General features: G+C 35.5%; 1 protein-coding gene across 8 annotated transcripts in view; it reads left to right on the top strand.

Moving 5' to 3' along the window:
- Positions 1–20,480, top strand: part of LOC126965927 (kinesin-like protein unc-104) — a 211,160-nt gene that overhangs the window by 104,596 nt on the left and 86,084 nt on the right. For 6 of the 8 annotated variants that reach the window (XM_050809719.1, XM_050809718.1, XM_050809722.1 and 3 more), the window contains exon 3: positions 15,336–15,492. In XM_050809719.1, coding sequence (XP_050665676.1) covers positions 15,393–15,492 — 100 coding nt within the window. In that variant the 5' untranslated portion in view covers positions 15,336–15,392. Of the gene's footprint in view, positions 1–6,524; positions 6,664–6,857; positions 7,080–15,335; positions 15,493–20,480 lie in introns of those variants that run through there. The other 2 variants (XM_050809716.1, XM_050809717.1) reach the window with 2 other exon arrangements.

The raw sequence follows: 20,480 nt of genomic DNA, 5'->3' as shown, positions 1-20,480 counted from the left end.
AAACAAATTACTATGATTATAAATTATCTAAAATTTTATTATTTTTTTTTATTTTAAAATTTATTTGAGCAAATTGTATTGAACAGATTGTACGTTATGACGAGACGAGCAGGACGTTTAGCTGATGGTAAATGATACGCTCTGCCCATTACTATAATGTGCCGCTCAGAATTTTCAAAAACTCGGAAACTGAGCACCACTATAATTGCGCTTGTCACCTTGATACACCAGATGTTACGTCTCATTTGACCAGTAATTTCACTAGCTGCGGCGCCCTTCCGGCCGAAACACAATAATGGTTACACATTACCGCTTCACGGCAGAAATAGACGCCGTTGTGGTACCGATAATCTAGCCGGCATCCTGTGCGAAGGAACCTCCCACTGGTACCTATTTCTGAAATCACAAAAGAGTATATGGCGGTGATCACTAAGGAACACATGATCCGCCAGCTAGTATGTAGTGTCCTATACCATAAAAAACCAGACTATTTTCATGATCCTGAAAGTGTAACGAGCGGCGTAAAGTCTGGCTAGACAGATATTATTGAGGCTATGAAGGCAGAAATAGGCGCCGTTGTGGTACCCATAACCTAGCTGGCATCCTGTGCAAAGCAGACTCTTGTAATCTTGAAGTTCGGCTCGAGCCTCCGCCATGTTGAACGCAGAGGTGCAGACAACCTTGAACGATTGATAGTGACGGGGAAATTAGATGGAGAGAGGGTAAAAGACCTACCGTAGTCGGCCATAGTCCGAAACGGTAGTCGGATCAAATTTCTGAAAACATGAAGATATCCATACGCACTCCACCAGGCGACGGAGCGAAACCGGTGGAGACAGCTCGTTGACCGATTGAATACAATTCTTATCAGTGAGGGAACGACTTAGAAGAGAAGAGAAAACTATGTTAGGTTCATCCCTAATAAAGAGCAGGTTAAAATTCAATAAAGAAGATAAAAATCGCAAGCCACCAAGAGTTACAGTGTCCGTTATTCTTGAGTATTACTCCTGGAACCCGCGCTCCTCTTTTTAAAATTATGCCACAGCTTTCATTTCTCGCAAATATTTGCACAAATTTATACGCTTTATAGGTATTAGCTTCGCTTGTATCTATATCTAAAATATTTTCATTAATTTGGCCGTGTATCCCCACGGGGATAATTAAAAATATAGTAAAGTATATAATTATTTGGATCACGACTAATAATAAGTTTATACTCTTCTCTTAAAGAACTTAATGCATTTGATACCATGACAGGATTTCTCCTCGATAGAATATCGAACAATGAGCTTTGTAAGCTCCCAACAGTTTCGTAAAGAGTTTTGTGAAGTTCGTTCTTGATGTAATGAAATAGTCATATAGGAAATAATCAAGTGGTGTAAGATCGGGAGATCTTGCCGGCCATCTCATTGGACCATGAGTGCCAATCCATCCATACTCAAAATGTTCGTTCAGCATCTCTCTCACTACGCGGCTGTTATGAGCTAGGGCCCCATCTTGCTGGAAGTACAGGTTCCGTATCCCGGCTAATGGCAAATTCTTCATTTCTTCAAACACGTTGTTATAAATTTCGACATAAATCGTATTTATAATGCCGTTGAAAATTTTTATAAAAAAGCCTTTCTTCCTAAAATTCCACACCAGCAATTAAACGAAAATTTAATCTGGGGATGTCCTTCACGTGTTCGCAATGGATTCTCTTGAAAGTAATAATGTCTATTTTTCCGATTGCACATTCCACTATTCGTGTATTGGTTTCGTCGTAAAATAAGATGTTAAACAAAAAATTGCGATACCTATCCATTTCTTCCCTAAACCAGTGGCAAAACCCCAGGCGGTTGAAGGTTCGTTTCAGCTTCACGAGTTGAAGCACTCGGATATGCTTCGGAAAACGGCAGTTCTAAATCTTCGATGACGATTCGTGGATTTCGTGTCAATTGGGTTTAATAACTTTCAACTGCTTTTAAATCACTCTCCATAGTTCTAAACACCTTTTTCGAAGGTAAATAGCGTTGTGGGTATTTCTTTTGCTTCTCCTACTTAAAAAATAGCTTCCACTTAATGAAATCATTCATTATTTGGAATTTCCATTCATAGAAGTTCTTTCAATGTGCATAAACCAACACACAACTCAATACTGAATTCCAAAAAATTTCAAATCTGTTATATCGTTTTTTTTTTTATTTGTAGCTATTCCCATAGTAAGATTTCTAACAAAAAATTTGAATAGGAGGTGAATTTTCTTCCGTGTAAAAATGATAAAATAGAAAATTGGCTATTTCCTTTCTTTAGTTATAATTTCATTGCAAAGATTGATCCTTATCAGCAACAGAGTCATGGAGACATTGCTTCAATAATACAGGATGTTAATTAAAAAAACAATAATTTTTCTTTTTAAATCGATTTCGGTCAAAATTTAAAGAAATTTCAAAAGACCAAATAATATGATTCTTGTTTGTTTATTGGTTTCTTATAAATTGAAGGCATGACTCCTTTCACGACTTTTCTCTGAGTCTCGTAGTATCCGACTTGGCTATCACCGCCATTCTCAAAAAAACAACCTCTATATACCACCTGCGTTGGTGAACGCATCTCAACGGAAGCATGGTGATGCTTCCTATGAGATGTCGTCATAATATGGATGCATAAGTAAAATAAATACTTTTTAACAAAATCTTTAAAATCGTGGCTACGACGATACAGAAAACGTTCTTAAAATTAAAACCTTAGCATCAATTACTAACACTTATTTAATCTTGTGCACAGTTTGACATACTAACATAGACTTAATAAAAAAAAACATACAAACACACATACACGCAAACACACACATGCACATACATTCCCACATACACACACACACACGCACACACACATAACTCTTTTTAGTGAGTTTGCTTATTATGTATAATAATGCCTTTCGGAAGGACCTAGCCTCTGCAGCTTAGGGTATCCTACCGCAGAGGGTAGGATACCCTGGTACCACAAAACATTCTGTACCACTTACTATTAGTATTGAATAAATTATTAAATGATTATTATAAGTACCCGAGCCCTAAAGTAGCCGCAGAATTCGAATAATAAAATTGTTTTTATTATAAAGCTTGTGGTAAACTGTGATGTCATCAGGCTGTTATATTCTGTTCACTTCGATAAATCTGGGGAACTGTGATTTATTCACAGCAAGAGAGTACTCGACCCTGTTATGTTATTCAACGTGCGCCACTTTAAGCCAAGGTTGACTTCGAACTTTGTTTTAAATTTCAACGTTTAATGTACCATCTCATGGAACAGAATCAACCAGAGCTTAGTCTTGGTTTAAGGGACTCTTTTATAAATAAAAAACATTAATCAACGTTATATCTTTATGATTTTTTTATTTAAAAACATTACACAAAAACTCAAGATCTCCTCAAGATATGTAACTTTTAAAACTAAAAAAAATATTAATGAGTACATACTGTTTACAACATAGTAATATTCTACATATATTATGAATTATTGTAAAAGTTGTAAATTACCTAAATGTATGCTTGCTCCTTCATTTTCAATATTATTATTATCTTAAACCAATATAAATTGATTTACGCGAACACTAGTACCCATAACACAAGTTAGATCTTATCATGGGTATCAAAGTTTCAATTCAACACGGCATTTTATTTAAGTACTAGCTGACCCAGCAAACGCTGTACTGCCATATAAAGTAATAAGAAAAAAAATATTAGGGGTAAATGAGACATAGATGACGTCTTGAGATTAAACATCTACATAAAAATAATCTGATAGATAGTTAATAACTGTAGTTAATCTACCTACTATGGTTTGTTAAAATTAAGTTATTTTTTACCTCCTCAGATAGACAGAAAGATATAAAGATTCTAATTAGTTATTAATTTTAAACAATTCTTTCAATTTGATTTCTGAACGACGGGGGACACATCAAAGAAAATACTTGATATTGTTGTTTTTATTTAATTCTGAGCATTTTTATATTTATTCACCTTTTAAACCTTCTCTGGACTCCCACAAATAATTCAAGACCAAAATTGGCCAAATCGGTCCAGCTGTTCTCGAGTTTTAGCGAGATTAGAGAACAGTAATTCATTTTTATACTACAGACTAGCTGACCCGACAGACGTTGTTCTGTATATAATAAATAAAATAATGTTTTTATATGAATTTGTCAATAATATATCATAACATCAAAAATTACTTCGGAAAATATGCACCCTGCTGTCGTAATGAAATTGTTTCACAGCAGAACTGTCAAACCGTGCGTCAATAAATTCTCTCATAGAAATTATGTATGGACAAATCAAAGGAAAAAAAAATTGTTGTTTTTGTTTAATTTAGCAGAATTTTCCTATTTATTACCTTTTAAACCTTCCCTGGACTCCCACAAATAATTCAAGACCAAAATTAGCCAAATCGGTCCATCTGTTCTCGAGTTTTAGCGAGACTAACGAACAGCAATTAATTATTATATATATAGATAGATAAGATATTTTTTAAGACGTAGTACATATATATTTAAGTGTTGTGAACATCTGTTTAGTGAAATAAAGTTTATGATTATTATTATTATTCACGACCTGTGGGTTACCTCTATTAAATACTTCTGGAAGTTTCACCTTTGCGCGTATAGTTGCATGTCTAGTGCAAAACAGAAATGGCGTCTTAATCTTTTCTCATTATTACGAAGTTCCCGTTAATTCAAACATTTTTCGTTTTGTCCATATTTAGCTTTGAGTGTGTACAGTACCTCTTCATGTACTGACAAAAATGTTAATCTTTTTTATCCCTTAGTTTTTCTTTTACATAGCTTAAAAAATAGATGTAAACCTTTTATTTGTGTATCTATAGTTTATTTTCCTTCGACTAGAGGTTATGACTAGTACTAGCATATACCGTGGGCTGTTAATCGATATATTGTCATTACGTCATCGTCTTCGTACTGTCAACGATCAAGCAAAGTTCCTTGAACCGAGCCCCCTTCTTGACCACGTCACTCGTTTTACGAGGGCGACAATCCGCACGATGTTACTAGAATTTTAGTGGGATTTAAATGATGATCTGTCATTTTCTGACTTATTGTTATAGGACGAAGAATTTCTTCTAAATGTGAATTATACAACAGTGAATGGTCTTATTTAATTATATTACTAGCTGATGCCCGCGACTTCGTCCGCGTAGATAAAGGGTTTTTAAAATAATAAGCAAGTTTTGAATTGAAGATTATCTCATGTCCTATTCCAGTTCCGGTTCCCGTTTTCGCTCCTGTTCCCAACATATTATATTATGAATCTTATTCAGAGGAAGATTTCTATAGCTCATCGACGTGAATTTCATTTATTCACAAATCCCACGGGAGGCATAATTTTTCCGGGATAATATGTAGCCTATGTCCTTTCCCAAGCTGTAGTCTATTGCTGTAACAAATTTCATAAATAGGTTCTGTAGTACCGGCGTGAAAGCGTAACAAACAAACTCATAGAGTACTTCGCTATATATTCCTTCTGTTATTATATTTTAGTAAGTAGGTAAGGTAAGTCTTTTTTATGAGGTTGTATTGAGGCCTTTAAAGTATTAAATTCACTCATCGGTCTTATAATATTTATGAATATCATTTATTATAGTTATAATATATGACTGAATTTATGGTCCTAAATGGCTGCATCAGATATCAATACTGATTTGGATTAAACAGTCCTCTTAGCAGTACACTTATGGGTGTTGAATGTTAACACCAGGAACAGACATAAGCTTACAATGCTGACTACTCGGCTAAGTCAAGTTAGTAAGTCTTTTGTGGGGCGATGTATATGTTTTTACAACAAGATCCCAGAAAATGTTCAAAACAAAAGTATTGCGTTATTCAAAAGAATTGTTAAAAAACGATTGTGTGGTAAAGGTTACTATAACATAAATGATTTTCTTAATGATACCACAAATTGGGGATGCAGCGACCGCCCTCAGGCTATTAAATAATAAGTTTATTTGTACAATATTACTTTGTAAACATATTTTTTCGATGAAAAAAAAGCCCGCTGAGTTTGTTGCGCCCGTTCTTCTCAGGTCTGAGGCATTCTCTTTGGAATCGGTGGTAGTTTTTTTTGACTTTCAATAAGTGATGTCACATCCTATTTTGAATAAAAATATTTGTATTTGAATTTGTTATATGTAACTAAGAAATAACGATAAAATTTCTCGAACCTTCCCAAACCTTCGCTAGTAGAAAGTCAACAATGTCTATTGTTTAATTTGACCAAACAATCAGGTCAAGGGCATACCCTACTTGATCACATTAAACACGAACGTTCTCCTGTTTGGGTTAGTGTAGAAATTCGATAGTAAAAAGATTTCACCATATTAGGGTAGAAAATAATATGGTATTTCAATACGTATGTGTTTTACTTCGTTTGCGGTCGGGGCTGCGCGGAGAGATTCCGCGCACTACGGGCTGAAATCGAAGAACCTGGAAGGGTACCGCGCATGCGCCATTCGAACTCCGCCATTGCCTTCTACTAATCGACAGTCGCATCGCGAATGTTTCGGCGACGCCATGCCGGCTGAAACTACTACTTGACTTGAGCAGCTCGCTCTCAACATCCACGAAAACAAAACAGTTGCAAGAGCATCATATCAACACCCTCGTCCAGGGTAAGTTGTAGCTGGTACATCATTCTTAAGCAGTTGTCGAGGTCTCTGATGCGTGTGAGGGATAGGGTTGTAGAGGGCGCTAGTGAGTGTGGTGAGTCATCTTAACTGCGACACGTTGATGGCTGCCTCTTCGATTTTCTGAATTGCAGACGGTTCGGATTGAAAGATTGGGTTGCAGTGTGTTACGTAATTGCGTGACGATTGCAGCGGTTCGATCATACTTTCATATTTCGGCCATACTGTGCCGGGCCGACAGATCGCGAACACAGCACGCTTAAGGAAACGATTGGCCTGTCTATTTAGCGTTTCGTTAGTGATCTATGTTGTGTAATATTTTGTGATGATTTTGGTGTTAATTTTTTAAGTGAAGTGTTGTTTTGATAGTGTATGTTCCATTATTACGTAGCGACGTACAGGTAGATATTTATATAATTGATTTTATGAAATCTGTTAAAATCACGGAATTTTTACTTATTTTCTGATCAATTCTTTTGAATTATAAGCCTTAAGTTACTTCTTTTAAGATGAGCCATCTGCCAGAACGGATAGACAGACAAAAAGGGTCTGTGTTTCTGGCATGTATTTATATCGTTCAAATGTATAAATTTGATACAAGACTGTTTTTATCATAATAACTTCGCTTCGATTTTCAAAATTAAGTAAGGCCTATTTTATGTATCATAATAATGTGCTGCATTGAAACATTATCTGTATTTTTTTCAAACTTTAGCGTATATATAATTATTCTGGCTTTAATATACTATGTGAACAATGAACATATGGTTCCAAATATCTTTAATACAAACGCTTAGCAAACGTAAGCCAAATCTAGTATATAAAATTCTCGTGTCATGGTGTTAAACTTTCAACTCCTCCGAAACGGCTTGACCGATTCTCATGAAATTTTGAGTGCATATTGGGTAGGTCTGATAATCGGAAAACATCTATTGTTCACCCATCTACGATCAACAGTAACTTTTGTATCGCGATTTTAATATCGGCAATACAACGTTTGCTGGGTCAGCTAGTATATATATAATAAATATATATTTGCCGTTTCCGCCCGCTTCGCTGGGCGAATTTGAAAAGGAAATAAATTAGTGCAGGAATGTTGAAAAATAAGTAGCCATAAACCATCTAGGATAAATTTCGTATCGAATGGTGGTAGTTTCATGGCGATACGATCAGTGGTATAGGCGTGAAAGAGCCACAAAGACTATTTTCATTATTTATATATCTCATATAAAACAGCTACAGTCTTCTCTGACTGGCTTTGCTAAAACTAACATTTACTAATGAATTTTGTATATTTTTTAGCCCATAGTAATCAGTGATAATGTAGCTTTCTAGTAGTGAAAGAATATCGAATTCGGTTCAGTAATTTCGGAGCTTACTAAAAACACCTCTTTATAATGTTAGTACCTAAAGACTATTGATGCACCTTTTAGATCTCACAAATCGGCTCCAGTATTTATATTGATTAGACTGACTTAGAATCCGTCGGATGTACGTTTACCTACTCTCTAATAATCAGTTTCCCTTACACTACAAATACTTGAGTTGAAACAAACAAAATGTATAATGTATTGGTATTAAAACTTGTTTCACATTTCAAACTTGTACCTACGTAAGTAAACATTAATAAGTAGAACATCCTCCCAACTAGCGTTGATTCACTTGGGTTAGGCATGAAACAACGCCTCTACGAACAAATCTTCGATCGATCTCTCTTGTTCGCAAGTGTAGACCCGACTGCCGGCACATAACATAGTGGGTAATATGAAAAAAGGTAACTAAATAAGTTGATGTTATTATGTAGATAATAAACAAAACCCGCTCTCGAAACATCGTTTCGGGAGTTAGGACTACCTCGTAAAATAATCTAGACATCCCGGTAAAAAATTTTACTAAATCGTATCATCATCATCAGCCGGAAGACGTCCACTGCTGGACAAAGCCCTCTCCCAAAGCACACCATGACGATCGGTTCTGCGCTGATCTCATCAATTTCCTCAATAGGAAAACAAAGTTGTTTTTTCGGAATATGAGATAGATTATTTAAAGTGCTTAACATTTATATTATAATATTTAAGATTTAAAATATGCTGGACCTTGACGTTCTGAGAGTATAGCACAACCTTAAAGATGAGGTATGCAGAACTATGTGTAGATACTCTAAGTTAACTGCACCAAGGGAAGCTTAATAATACTAAATACAACTACTAAATATATTATTTGTTCCTTATGCATAAACCAGTAACATATACTATATCTAAAATTATAATTGTTTGTCAATTACTCCGGCTGATCGGGTTAGTCGACTTTGTTTTATTAAACAATGGCTCTGTCGTAAATCCTCACCTGAATATCTAAGTGATCGGACAGCCTGGGACTAGATTATGATGCTTTTATAGCAACAGCAATGATAGTACAATATTGTATATTTTTATTGAAAAGAGCGCAAAAAAGGAATGCTCGGAGAGTTTCTTGCGCCGCTTTATCTCTCTGAGCGCCATTTGTTTCCGAAACGGTAGTAGTATCTAGTATATTAGAAATGACATCAAAAATAATTTTAAAGGAATGGATTTAGAGAAATAAAACCGAACGAGCGTTACATTTCCGAGCGTGACCGCCGGCCGATGCACCAAATAATCAATGACCTTTGCTTTCAAGTAGTCGAAATGACGTGCGCGTATTTGTTACAGTTACCAGACAGACCGTGACGCGACCGTTGTAGTGCCGGACAACCGCTACTTTTGAATCGTCTTACTTTATAACATACGTTTCATTATTTCTGTTTGGCTACGCTTATTTTCATTCACCGAGGTTTAAGTTAACATCAACGCTGACTGTAACATAGACTGCAGAATGTATTTCACCTTAGTATAGTTAAAGTTAAACAGTGAAATATCAAGTAGTGTTTTCTTTGAATAACGCGATTTAATACTATCTTTGTGCTGCAGAAGAGGGCTATTCGCGCGATTTATAACCTAGGTCCTAAAGAATCGTTAAGAGAAAAATTTAAAGAAATAAACATTTTGACTGTTGCTTCTCAATACATTTTTGATAATGTTTTGTATGTTCATAAGCACATTGAGGAATTTTCTAGAAACTGTGACATTCATAATGTTAACACGAGGAACAAACATAAACTTGTGATGCCTACTACTCGGTTGGGTCGAGTTAGTAAGTCTTTTGTTGGGCGATGTATATGCTTCTACAATATGATCCCAGAAAATGTACAAAACAAATGTGTTACGAAATTTAAAAGAATTGTTAAAAAACGTTTGTGTGGGAAAGGTTATTATAGCATAAACGATTTTCTTAATGACACCACGGACTGGGATTAAAGCGAACACCCTCAGGCTCTTTAATTATTAATGTTTATTGTACGATATTACATTGTAATCCATATTTTATATAAAAAAAAAGCCCGCTGAGTTTCTTGCGCCCATTCTTCTCAGGTCTGAGGCAGTCTCTTTTGAATGGGTGGTAGATTTTGACGTTCAATAAGTGATTATAAATCCTATTTTGAATAAAAATATTTGAATTTGAATTTCAGGGGGACTGCAGTCTCCCTGAAAACGAGATCTGGAAAGGTCTTAAAACGGCTTAGCTAAAATAAAAAAGTAACTTTTACGCAAAAATCTAATGTAAAAACAGTTACAATTACACGCGTTTTAATCCTTTAAAAATGTTTTGTTTAAATGTGAAATATCAAATAAATATGTAATATTTATTTGAGACTTTTGACAGGTCGCTATTTAGCTATTTAACATTAACAATCGTTTTGACCGGCGAAAATTGGATGTTTACGGTTAAAGTTATGACGTCATCTAAAAATTTGTCAAATGGTGCAACTGGTTTTTGATTAACAGGTACTTTAACATGTTTGTTATTGCTAAAGTTAGTTGATTGAACCCAGCCTTAATATAACAATTGATCAAAGATTATTTTACATATTTAAAAATTGTTGCTGACATATAACATTTTAAAATTTTCTGGAGACTTTACCAGTGAGAGCCACCTTTTGCACAGGATGCCGGCTAGATTATGGGTACTACAACGGCGCCTAATTCTGCCGTGAAGCAGTAATATGCAAACATTACTGTGTTTCGGTCTGAAGGGCGCCGTAGATAGTGAAATTACTGCGCAAATGAGACTTAACATCCTATGTCTCAAGGTGACGAGCACAATTGTAGTGCCGCTCAGAATTATTGGGTTTTTCAAGAATCCCAAGCGGCACTGCATTGTAATGGGAAGAGCGTATTACAATGCAGTGCCATCAGCAATACGTCCTGCTTGTGTCATCTCTTATTGTCATAAAAAAAAACTTCAGTAAATTAATTATATTTAGACGCATTTATATATCACACTTCTTTCATATTTCATTGAAAATAAACGATTAACCGACATAACCGGTCATACTTCACGGTATATCATCAATTTATCAGCCGGAAGACGTCCACTACTGGACAGAGGGCTCCCCCACAGATCTAACGGTATATAAGGGTGATATTACCAAAAATCCTTTGTCAGTGCTCAATGTGAATTATGTAATGTTTGTACAAAATTTCAAGTTTCTAGTCCTAGGCGGCTTGGTCTCCGCATGATAAATCAGACAGTCAAAACAAATAATATATGTAACCATTGTGTCAAACATTGCTGTTTTGACACGGACCTCTATTATACCACTGGACTGGCAGCTGTCAAAGTGCCTTTGTGCTTGTTTGATATTCGCCATTTTGGCGCTGTTGTCCATCCAGCGAGAGTCTGCGGTACTAAAACTAGTGATGACAACCACAGTAAACATCGATAGATGGTGGGAAACCAATAACAAAAAAAAATCCGTACTTTATTACGTTCAGTCCTGAAGTATATAAAACACGGAAAACGAACGAAATTTATTCAAAATGCAAAAATACTTTAGAGTATTGTACGTTCCTTCGTAGCCATTTGTATTATACGTCAAAATTAGTTCTCTGGACGCTCGCGAGTGGCGCTTCAAACAGGCATTAAAAATTTGCTGTCAAACATATGTCAAATATATAACAGCCTGTCCAGTGTTATTTATACAGGTCAATTTTGAGGTTCTACTAACTTTTTGTGATTATAGGCGTACATTATTCAATAATGAAATGCATTTACTTTCAGTAAATTTACAAATATTTTTTACGCCAGAGAAACAACAAACAAAAAGGGCGAGATATACTTAAATACTTTCAATAAACAAAGTAAATCATAAAAATTATTATTATAAACTTAGAAATAATATTGTAGCTTTCATTAGATCACATATGTCCGCTTGATGTGTTTACAAGCGCTACCAACGTCATGAACTGTCATAAGTAAATTTTGACATTATCTGACATTTTTAAGGTTCACAATATATGATTGATTAGATTAGACATCCCAATTAATTATAACATTTCTTTAACTACTTACTGTGTTGGTATTGTTTTATATAATTATTACTATAATTTTAGAAATAACTATAATAGCAAATTGTATCAATTCTTTGGTTAACTTGATTCGTGTAAGTTAGTTGTCACTGCAGTAGTGCCAACTAACAGTTGGTAGCATCATCACTGTGCCGGTCGTGGCCTATATAAGCCAGAGCGCTTAGTTCGAGAGAACATTAATTATTGTGAATTTTAAGGGGTAACGCTGCCCAAATTGAGTCATTTATTATAATAATTATTATTATTGGAAACAGAAAAATACAGATTTTCTATTTTAAGTGCGTTTATATTACCAACCCCTTCTACACATATATATAAAAATGAATTGCTGTTCGTTAATCTCGCTAAAACTCGAGAACGATTGAACCGATTTGGCTAATTTTGGTCTTGAATTATTTGTGGAAGTCCAGGGAAGGTTTAAAAGGTTCGAATTAACATGAAAATTCTCGAATTTAAATAAAAACAACAATTTTGATTTTCCTCCCTCTCGTTCAGATATCAAATAAAAATAATAGTTTAAAATGAACTTATTAGAATTTTTATATCTTTCTAAATTTCTAAGGTTGTAAAAAATAAACTTCCTTAAAACACCTAAAAAAAGGATTCTTTTTGTTTGTTTTAAGTTTATTTTATAGCAACGTTTAGGTCTTTTATTTATCGATTGAGGCAGTATGAAGTCTGCCGGGTCAGCTAGTAATGGATAAAGAAATATTGTATTCGGTAGGTTAGTGCGGCCGTAATATATATTACTTATCGTGGTCCATTATATTATATAGTTAGTAAGTACAATAAGGCCTCCGCATGAAGCTTTGGCCTTAAATTGCAGTAAACGGGTCCACACTCCCGATCCTCTTTCGAACTGGGTCAAGGAGACACGTTAACAAGATTAAAAGTCGAGTGTAATAGAATAATGTTACTACTTGAACGATTTACTGATATTGAACTCAATAATTACCGTACACTAGTGATATGAAAATTACAATTTATTCATTTACTAGCTGACCCAGCAAACGTTGTGTTCATTTTAAACTATTCTTTCTTTTTTCTTTAAACGGGGGACACATCGAAGGATAAACAAAATTGTTGTTTTTATTTAATTCCGAGCATTTTCAGATTTATTCACCTTTTAAACCTTCTCTGGACTTTTGCCAAATCGGTCCAGCCGTTCTCGAGTTTTAGCGAGACTAACGAACAGCAATTCATTTTTATATATATAGATTTGGTTTTCCGTCTACAGATAGTTATTATTGTAATAAAACTGATAAGAAAGATACAAGAGTATACAACAGTGACTAACGGCCTTTTTCAATAACCTATCTACCCTTAGTTTAACTTACGCATACATTGCTGCCACCGTTTAATGACAAGATCTTATCTGTCCATAGTTATGACCAATATAGTTACGATCGTTCCCAATATTCTATCTATAGATAGAGATTTACTACCTATTACTGTGAGTAATTAGCTGTCAATAATCTGAAGCTGTCCCAATATACCCGATAAGTCATTCTTTTCGCCTTAAATTGGGACGCGTGAATTGAAATTTCCATACAAACTTCTATCGCTAGTAAGCTTTACGTCGTCCCTTTGACAGACAGCGTGTACGGATAAGGTGAGTTACATTCGATAAGTTTATTGGGACCGTAAAGTCAACGATAGTTACGATTTTTATCTCAAGTATGAGATAGACTGAATATTGAGAACGGCCGTAAATGGTAAACAATTGTAGATAACCACCATATGCATTGATACTGAAGGTAATAATGGTCCCTGGTTACTATTAATGGTAATAACGGCCGTTCCCAATATTCAGTCTATCTCTGGTTGTGGTTGAGATAAAAAATTCTAACTATCGTTGACTTTTCTGTCCCAATAAAGTTATCGACGGTAACTCATCTTATCCGTACCTCAATGTCTGTCAATGGGATGACGTATAGCTTACCAGCGATATAAACTTTGTATGGAAATTGCAATTCACGCGTCCCAATATAAGGCGAAAAGAATGACTTATCGGGTATATTGGGACAGCTTCAGATTATTGACAGCTAATTACTGACAGTAGAAGGTAGTAATTTATCTCTATCTGTAGATAGTATATTGGGAATGGCCGTAAGACATTATAGATTTCTATAGCGATCTACCATAATGATTACATTATTAAGTTATGTTACTTTTGATTGAATTAATTCGGTTATGTGCTCTAAAATTTTCGTTCTCATACTTTTTCTTTGCGGCCGTTTTGAATTTTTGGAATTTTTCAAATTTGCTTGCAACGATATTACAATACATAGGCGTAGGCCTAGGATGATCCTAAACACTTCCTTCTGGAATGTGAGACCATCCCACCAATGAGGGCAGGTTGCCTCAGGGCCTTCAATATTCGGGCAGAGGACCTACCCCACTTGTGTGCACTGAGGATACTGCGTGTTATAGGTCATAGGCCTGAAGGATATGATTAAGATACAATTTAGAACTCTGATTATGCAAGAGAAAAAATCTCTAAACGTTGCCCAACTACCTCATCACAACGTGCATAGTCATCACCAGGGCGTGCGTCCGAGCACACGTAGCCACCTACGGTAATCTACAGATTTATTTATTTATTAAGGCTCACCAACTAGGTACTTAATTTTACGTATACGAATTAGATAAAAATTAATAAGAGTTACTATTTACATATCTTCATGAAAGGCATGCACAACGTTACTAAACTAGAGAATAGATTTCTTATCAGAGCTTGCAGAACACACAATGACTGTTATAACCACATAGACATATTTCGATGTAATAAGTACGATTTTGTATCTTTTGTTAAAAAAATTGGTATCTAAAGGTTATATTTGTATCAGTGAATTTATTGGCTCTTTAAACTTTTGTATTTTTTTGTAATTATTTTTAATAAGTCTTAAAACTTCACTATGTAATAAGCATCGTTAGGAACTATTTTGGCTAGTGTAATATTTATCGGTTATCATACCTTTATGTAATATAAATAGCTGTAAGTTTCTTTATACAAATAAATAAACTAACAAATGCTTAAAAAAATAAAAGTAATGAATGTACTACTAATTATTTACTTACTAATCTATATTTATGCTTTTTAATGACATAAATTTGAAAAAATATCGATATTAATAACGAATATAATTGAACATTTCCCCAACAATAGTAACAACACATAAGTAATGTTTTTTTTTTGTTTTGTCGTAGGTGCTAACAGCAGTCAGCACCGATGCTTTAGTGCGGCGGCAAGAGTAACCAGTTGCGATGTCGTCCGTCAAGGTGGCGGTGAGGGTGCGTCCCTTCAACTCGCGGGAGATCGCCCGCGAGTGCAAGTGTATCATCGAGATGTCGGGGAACACGACAGGTGAGTCCTACTATATCATAGTGTTATAATAATTATAATAAACACACTGGGCAACTATTTCTGCCGTGAAGAAGTAATGTGTAAGCAGTGTGTTTCGATCTGAAGGGCGCCGTAACTAGTGAAATTACTGGGCAAATGAGACTTGATATCTTATGTCTCAAGGTGATGAGTGCCGTTAAGAATTTTTGGGTTTTTAAATATTCCTGAGTGGCACTGCATTGTAATGGGCAGGGCGTATCAATTGCCATCAGCTGAACGTCCTGCTCGTCTCGTCCCTTATTTTCATAAAAAAGAACGTGAGTCAACTCCGAGGCTAGACTGAGCAACGACGGGTACGGTATAATAATAATGCTTTATTAGAATTTTTTACACTTACTGCAAATAACTTATTATTACTAAATTTACAATGTTTATTATATTATACTAATTATTTACATGTATTCATTGTTAATTGTAATAAAATTCTAAAACAGTTTTGCTGTGACATGATTGTGAAAAGGGGTGGACCTCTGACCCCTAAACCAGTTAAAACTCTATACGGTATGAAGGCGAGCGGCGTCCCCTTACTACCCGCGACGTCCTCGGTTGTACCGGCTCGCTGTATTGCGTATCGGTAGTCTTAGGGCGCGCGGAGCCCCTTGTTTGACCCGAGTCGACGTTCATTTCCTGCGCGAGCCAATTTTCACCTATATTCATATCTCCACTCGCATGTCACACCGTTGAAATAAGTTCTTAATCTATACTGAAATATGAACCATCAATGGTTAGCTTACTTACTGCCCCATATGAAAAAATTGTGTTATTAAAACCTAAAGCAAGAAATACCATAACGTTCAACATAAGCTATTGATACCAGAAACAAAAATAAACTGTTTTTACCCACTTTTAGGCTCAACTCGACAAATTATTTATCGGCAATTGCGTTAGATTTTATAATAAGCTACCTGAAAACTTAATGGAAATGTCGCTCAACACGTTCAAAGCCTATATTAAACATAAACTTATAGAAAAATCATATTATTATTTAAATGATTAGAAATCGTGTGTGTGGATTGATGCATCTACTGTACTCAATAATTCTTGTGTTTTTAATGAGTGATTTACATTTTATTTTTTGGTTTACTAGTGTAACGGCCGTTCCCAATATTCAGTCTTAAACCTAAATTTTCTGTCCCAATAAACTTATCCGTACACGCTGTCTGTCATTGGGACGACGTATAGCTTACCAGCGATAGAAGTTTGTATGAAAATTGCAATTCACGCGTCCCCATATAAGGCGATAAGAATCAATTATCGGGTATATTCAGCTGCAGATTATTGACAGCTAAGTACTAACAGTAGAAGGTAGTAATTTATCTCTATCTGTAGATAGTATATTGGGAACGGCCGTATCGTACGGCATTCAGTATTTGACGTTTGAGTAAAATCACTTTACATAAATATTGTATTTGAAATGATTTGTAAAACCATGAAACTTGATGTTGATTTAAAAATGAGTTTCTTCTACCACTTTTCATGAAACCTTTTCCGAAGGTGGTAAATGTAAAAATAAAAGAAAACTTTGACATTCATAAAGAGATTTTGGTTTGATTAAGCAAAAGGAAAAGAAAATCGAATTCGAAGTTTTACGTAAATGCCCCTGTTAAATATAAAACTTTATGATGGCAGCCATGTCCTATTTGGTCTTATTTTAACTTGCTGGCGACGATCCTGTAATGAAGAGTGGCGTTTATAGCGCCGTAAAACTTGGGAATATTTCAACCCTTATGAATAATTTACAAACATTTCCTTTCAGTCGACAGTCTCTTTAAGCTTCGCTGATTATATCTGTATCAAAAGTATTTTAATTAATCGAGTAAAATAGATAGATAGATGTGGGTTTTTTTAATGAAAATAAGGAACGAGACAAGCAGGACGTTCAGGTAATAGTTATTAATACGCCGTGCCCATTACAATGAAGCGCCGCTCAGGATTCTTGAAACACCCAAAAATTCTGAGCGGCACTACAATTGCGCTCGTCACCTTGAGGCATAAGATGTTAAGTCTCATTTGCCCAGTAATTTCACTAGCTATGGCGCACTTCAGATCGAAACACAGTAATGTTTACACATTACTGCTTCACGGCAGAAATAGGCGCCGTTGTGGTACTCATAAACTAGCCGGCATCCTGCACAAAGGAGCCTCCCATTTGTATTTTGGTGGTGGAGCTTTATTGGTTTTTAACCAACTGCGCAACGAAAATAAGGGTTATGCTAGGGTATCCGTTAATCTATCTGTGTTCGTACTCTGGGTTTTAAAGCCATTGTTTGGATCTTTATCATCTACGTGGGTCGAATTTGATAATTCTTACTAAAATATACAACACGTACGGTATTTTCTGTTGTCGAATTCAGATTTTTCTTACTGGAGTTCCTCAAGGGTGTAATGGCTGTGGTGTTCACTAGCCATCTACATTATCTGTATGAATACTCTTGAATTTAGACTAAAAAAATGATGTTAATTTAAGTTTGGTATACTAAAAAATACTAAATATTAAAACTTTCAACGTATATGTGAACGCTATAAGATGTTAAGTCTCATTTGCCCAGTAATTTCACTAGTACGGCGTCTTTCAGACCGAAACACAGTAATGCTTTAACATGACTGCTTCACGGCAGAAATAGGCGCCGTTGTTGTACCCATAATCTAGTCGGCATCCTGTGCAAAGGAGCCTCCCACTGGTAGGTCTAGCCTATACACATTTTTTGTGTAATAAATTGTATCACTTCCGTTGTTTTTTATTTTGATTAAATCTTTTTATCTATTCTGTTTTGTTGTATTATCATGATGCGGTGGTAGTTTATTATCAATATTTTAAACAGTATCTCACCCCCCATCAGCGTCAACCAAACGTTAGCTTCTGCGGAACATGGTTGTAATATTAACATTACTAGCTCCAATCGCCCCATTAATAGCGTTGGTTCAAATACGTGAATGGTGCGTTTATGAATCATTCAATCTGTTTTTATTAAACTTGAAAGGGGAACTGACTATGAATCACAGACCGTGACGAATGTTCTAGTATACCACTGCTGTGATAGTTATCTGTAAATTTTAGAAGACCATGGTTTGACCGCTTCTGCGAAATGATAGAAGGGTTTTCAGGCTTGGGTCAATGCGGTGGTATGTAAGGATGAAAATTCCAGCGAACTTAAGAAACACTACATTCATGTCACTACTAAAATCATAACAGGTTAAATCATTCAGGTTGTGGCTTCATCTACAGGATCTACTATATAGTTGATAACCTGCTCAACCCCAATAATTGAATATAAGGAAATTGACTTGAGATGTCGCTCTTTCAAATCACACAATTTGTTATTTTTAAAGTTACAACCCTCGCTTCTGGCATTGAAAAAATAGACAAATTAGCTACCCTCAGTTATTATTATTATGAGTAGGGATAGCATCTATTGAGCCCTCTGCTTGCGCTAACGCGCCTACCCTCGGCATCCTATATCTAAATATGAGCTGTGGAAAATTCGCCGCTACTGATTAGGAACGTGTGCCCTTACTGTGCCGGGACTTAAATTATATTCTCAAGATCTATTACTTTTAAGAAGTTTAGGATCCTCATAGGGTCCAGGCAGGGTACGTCCTATGCTTTGAGTGAAGGTATTTTAAGACTCCCCAGCCTGATTCTGGCAATGGCTTCGCATTCTAGAAGGATGTGTATGGGGTTTTCAGCGGCTTCACAACAGAATCTACACCGGTTTGATTCACTGAGACTCATTCTGGCTAGGTGCCCATTCAGCTTGCAGTGGCCTGAGAGGAACCCCGTGAGGGCTATCAGTTGTCTCCTGTTAACTTATCAAGCTTATGCATTGTTTGGCGCGCAGCTACTCAGTTACTCACTTGTGAACAACAAAACGTTGCTAATCCTCATTCATCAAAGTTATTTGTAAACACAATTCACAGGCTCTTAAGCCTATAAAGGCATAACGCCGTAACAGTTTCATTACAAAATTGCTTAGCTTCAGGAGGGCTATTACCAAAATCGAAATCCGAAGTTTCGGTCCGACACGAAAGAACGACGAACTTCGAATTAAATCCTATTACCAAAGTACTTCCATTTCGTATCGGAACCATATATAACCATAAAAAGTGAAGTTGTAGTTACGATCATAATAATGTGAAACAACGAAAAAGTAAATGTCAAGTGAATTTGGGAATAATTAAAACGACAGGCAAAATATTATCTAATCGCGAAATTCGTGTCGATCTTCGGATTCGAAACACTTTCGTAATAGGAAAATGTACGATCCGTCAACCGAAACTTCGTATTTCGATTTTCGTAATAGGGCTCCAGTTGGTTACTTATAAACGTAACGTCCCAGTCACACAATACCTTGCCCCATTTGGGGCAGTTGATTAAAATCCTTCCATTTTTTGTGAGTGGAAAAGTACTTATAGGGAAATGTGCTCACGATAATTCATATGTAAAGAGCCTCATTCGTTTTCTTTTCAAAGACTTGTTTCATAGAACACACGAGAACTTTTTAATTAATACGAGCTAAGTTGTTTTTCAAATTTAATTTGATTCGTTCGGCTGGGTTTGTGTTGCTCTTTTAACTACGTGACGCGACGTTAACGAGCCCACAGAGTTGAACGACTTTTATAAATGAACTAACTGCTGCCCGCGACGTCGTCTGTAAGGCAGCGAAAATAATATACCTGCATGTAGCGTGATATTTATGTAGACTATATATTTAGTTAATGTTCAAGCAAAATTTTAATGTACTTTTTTGGATTCGGTTTGTAGAACACATAGCAAATATTCTTTAAATAATATAGTCAATCAACACTTACTTACCAAACAACACTACTTTACTACGATTTTATTATATGTATAGATTAGAATTAGAAATTTATTTATTTACCACTAGCTGACCCAGCAAACGTTGTATTGCCATATAAAGTAATAAGAAAAACATCAATAATTAAAATTT

The sequence above is a fragment of the Leptidea sinapis genome, chromosome 9 (assembly GCF_905404315.1).
Source record: "Leptidea sinapis chromosome 9, ilLepSina1.1, whole genome shotgun sequence".
In the NCBI taxonomy this organism is placed as follows: domain Eukaryota; kingdom Metazoa; phylum Arthropoda; class Insecta; order Lepidoptera; family Pieridae; genus Leptidea; species Leptidea sinapis.
This window is presented reverse-complemented; position numbering and strand designations above follow the sequence as displayed.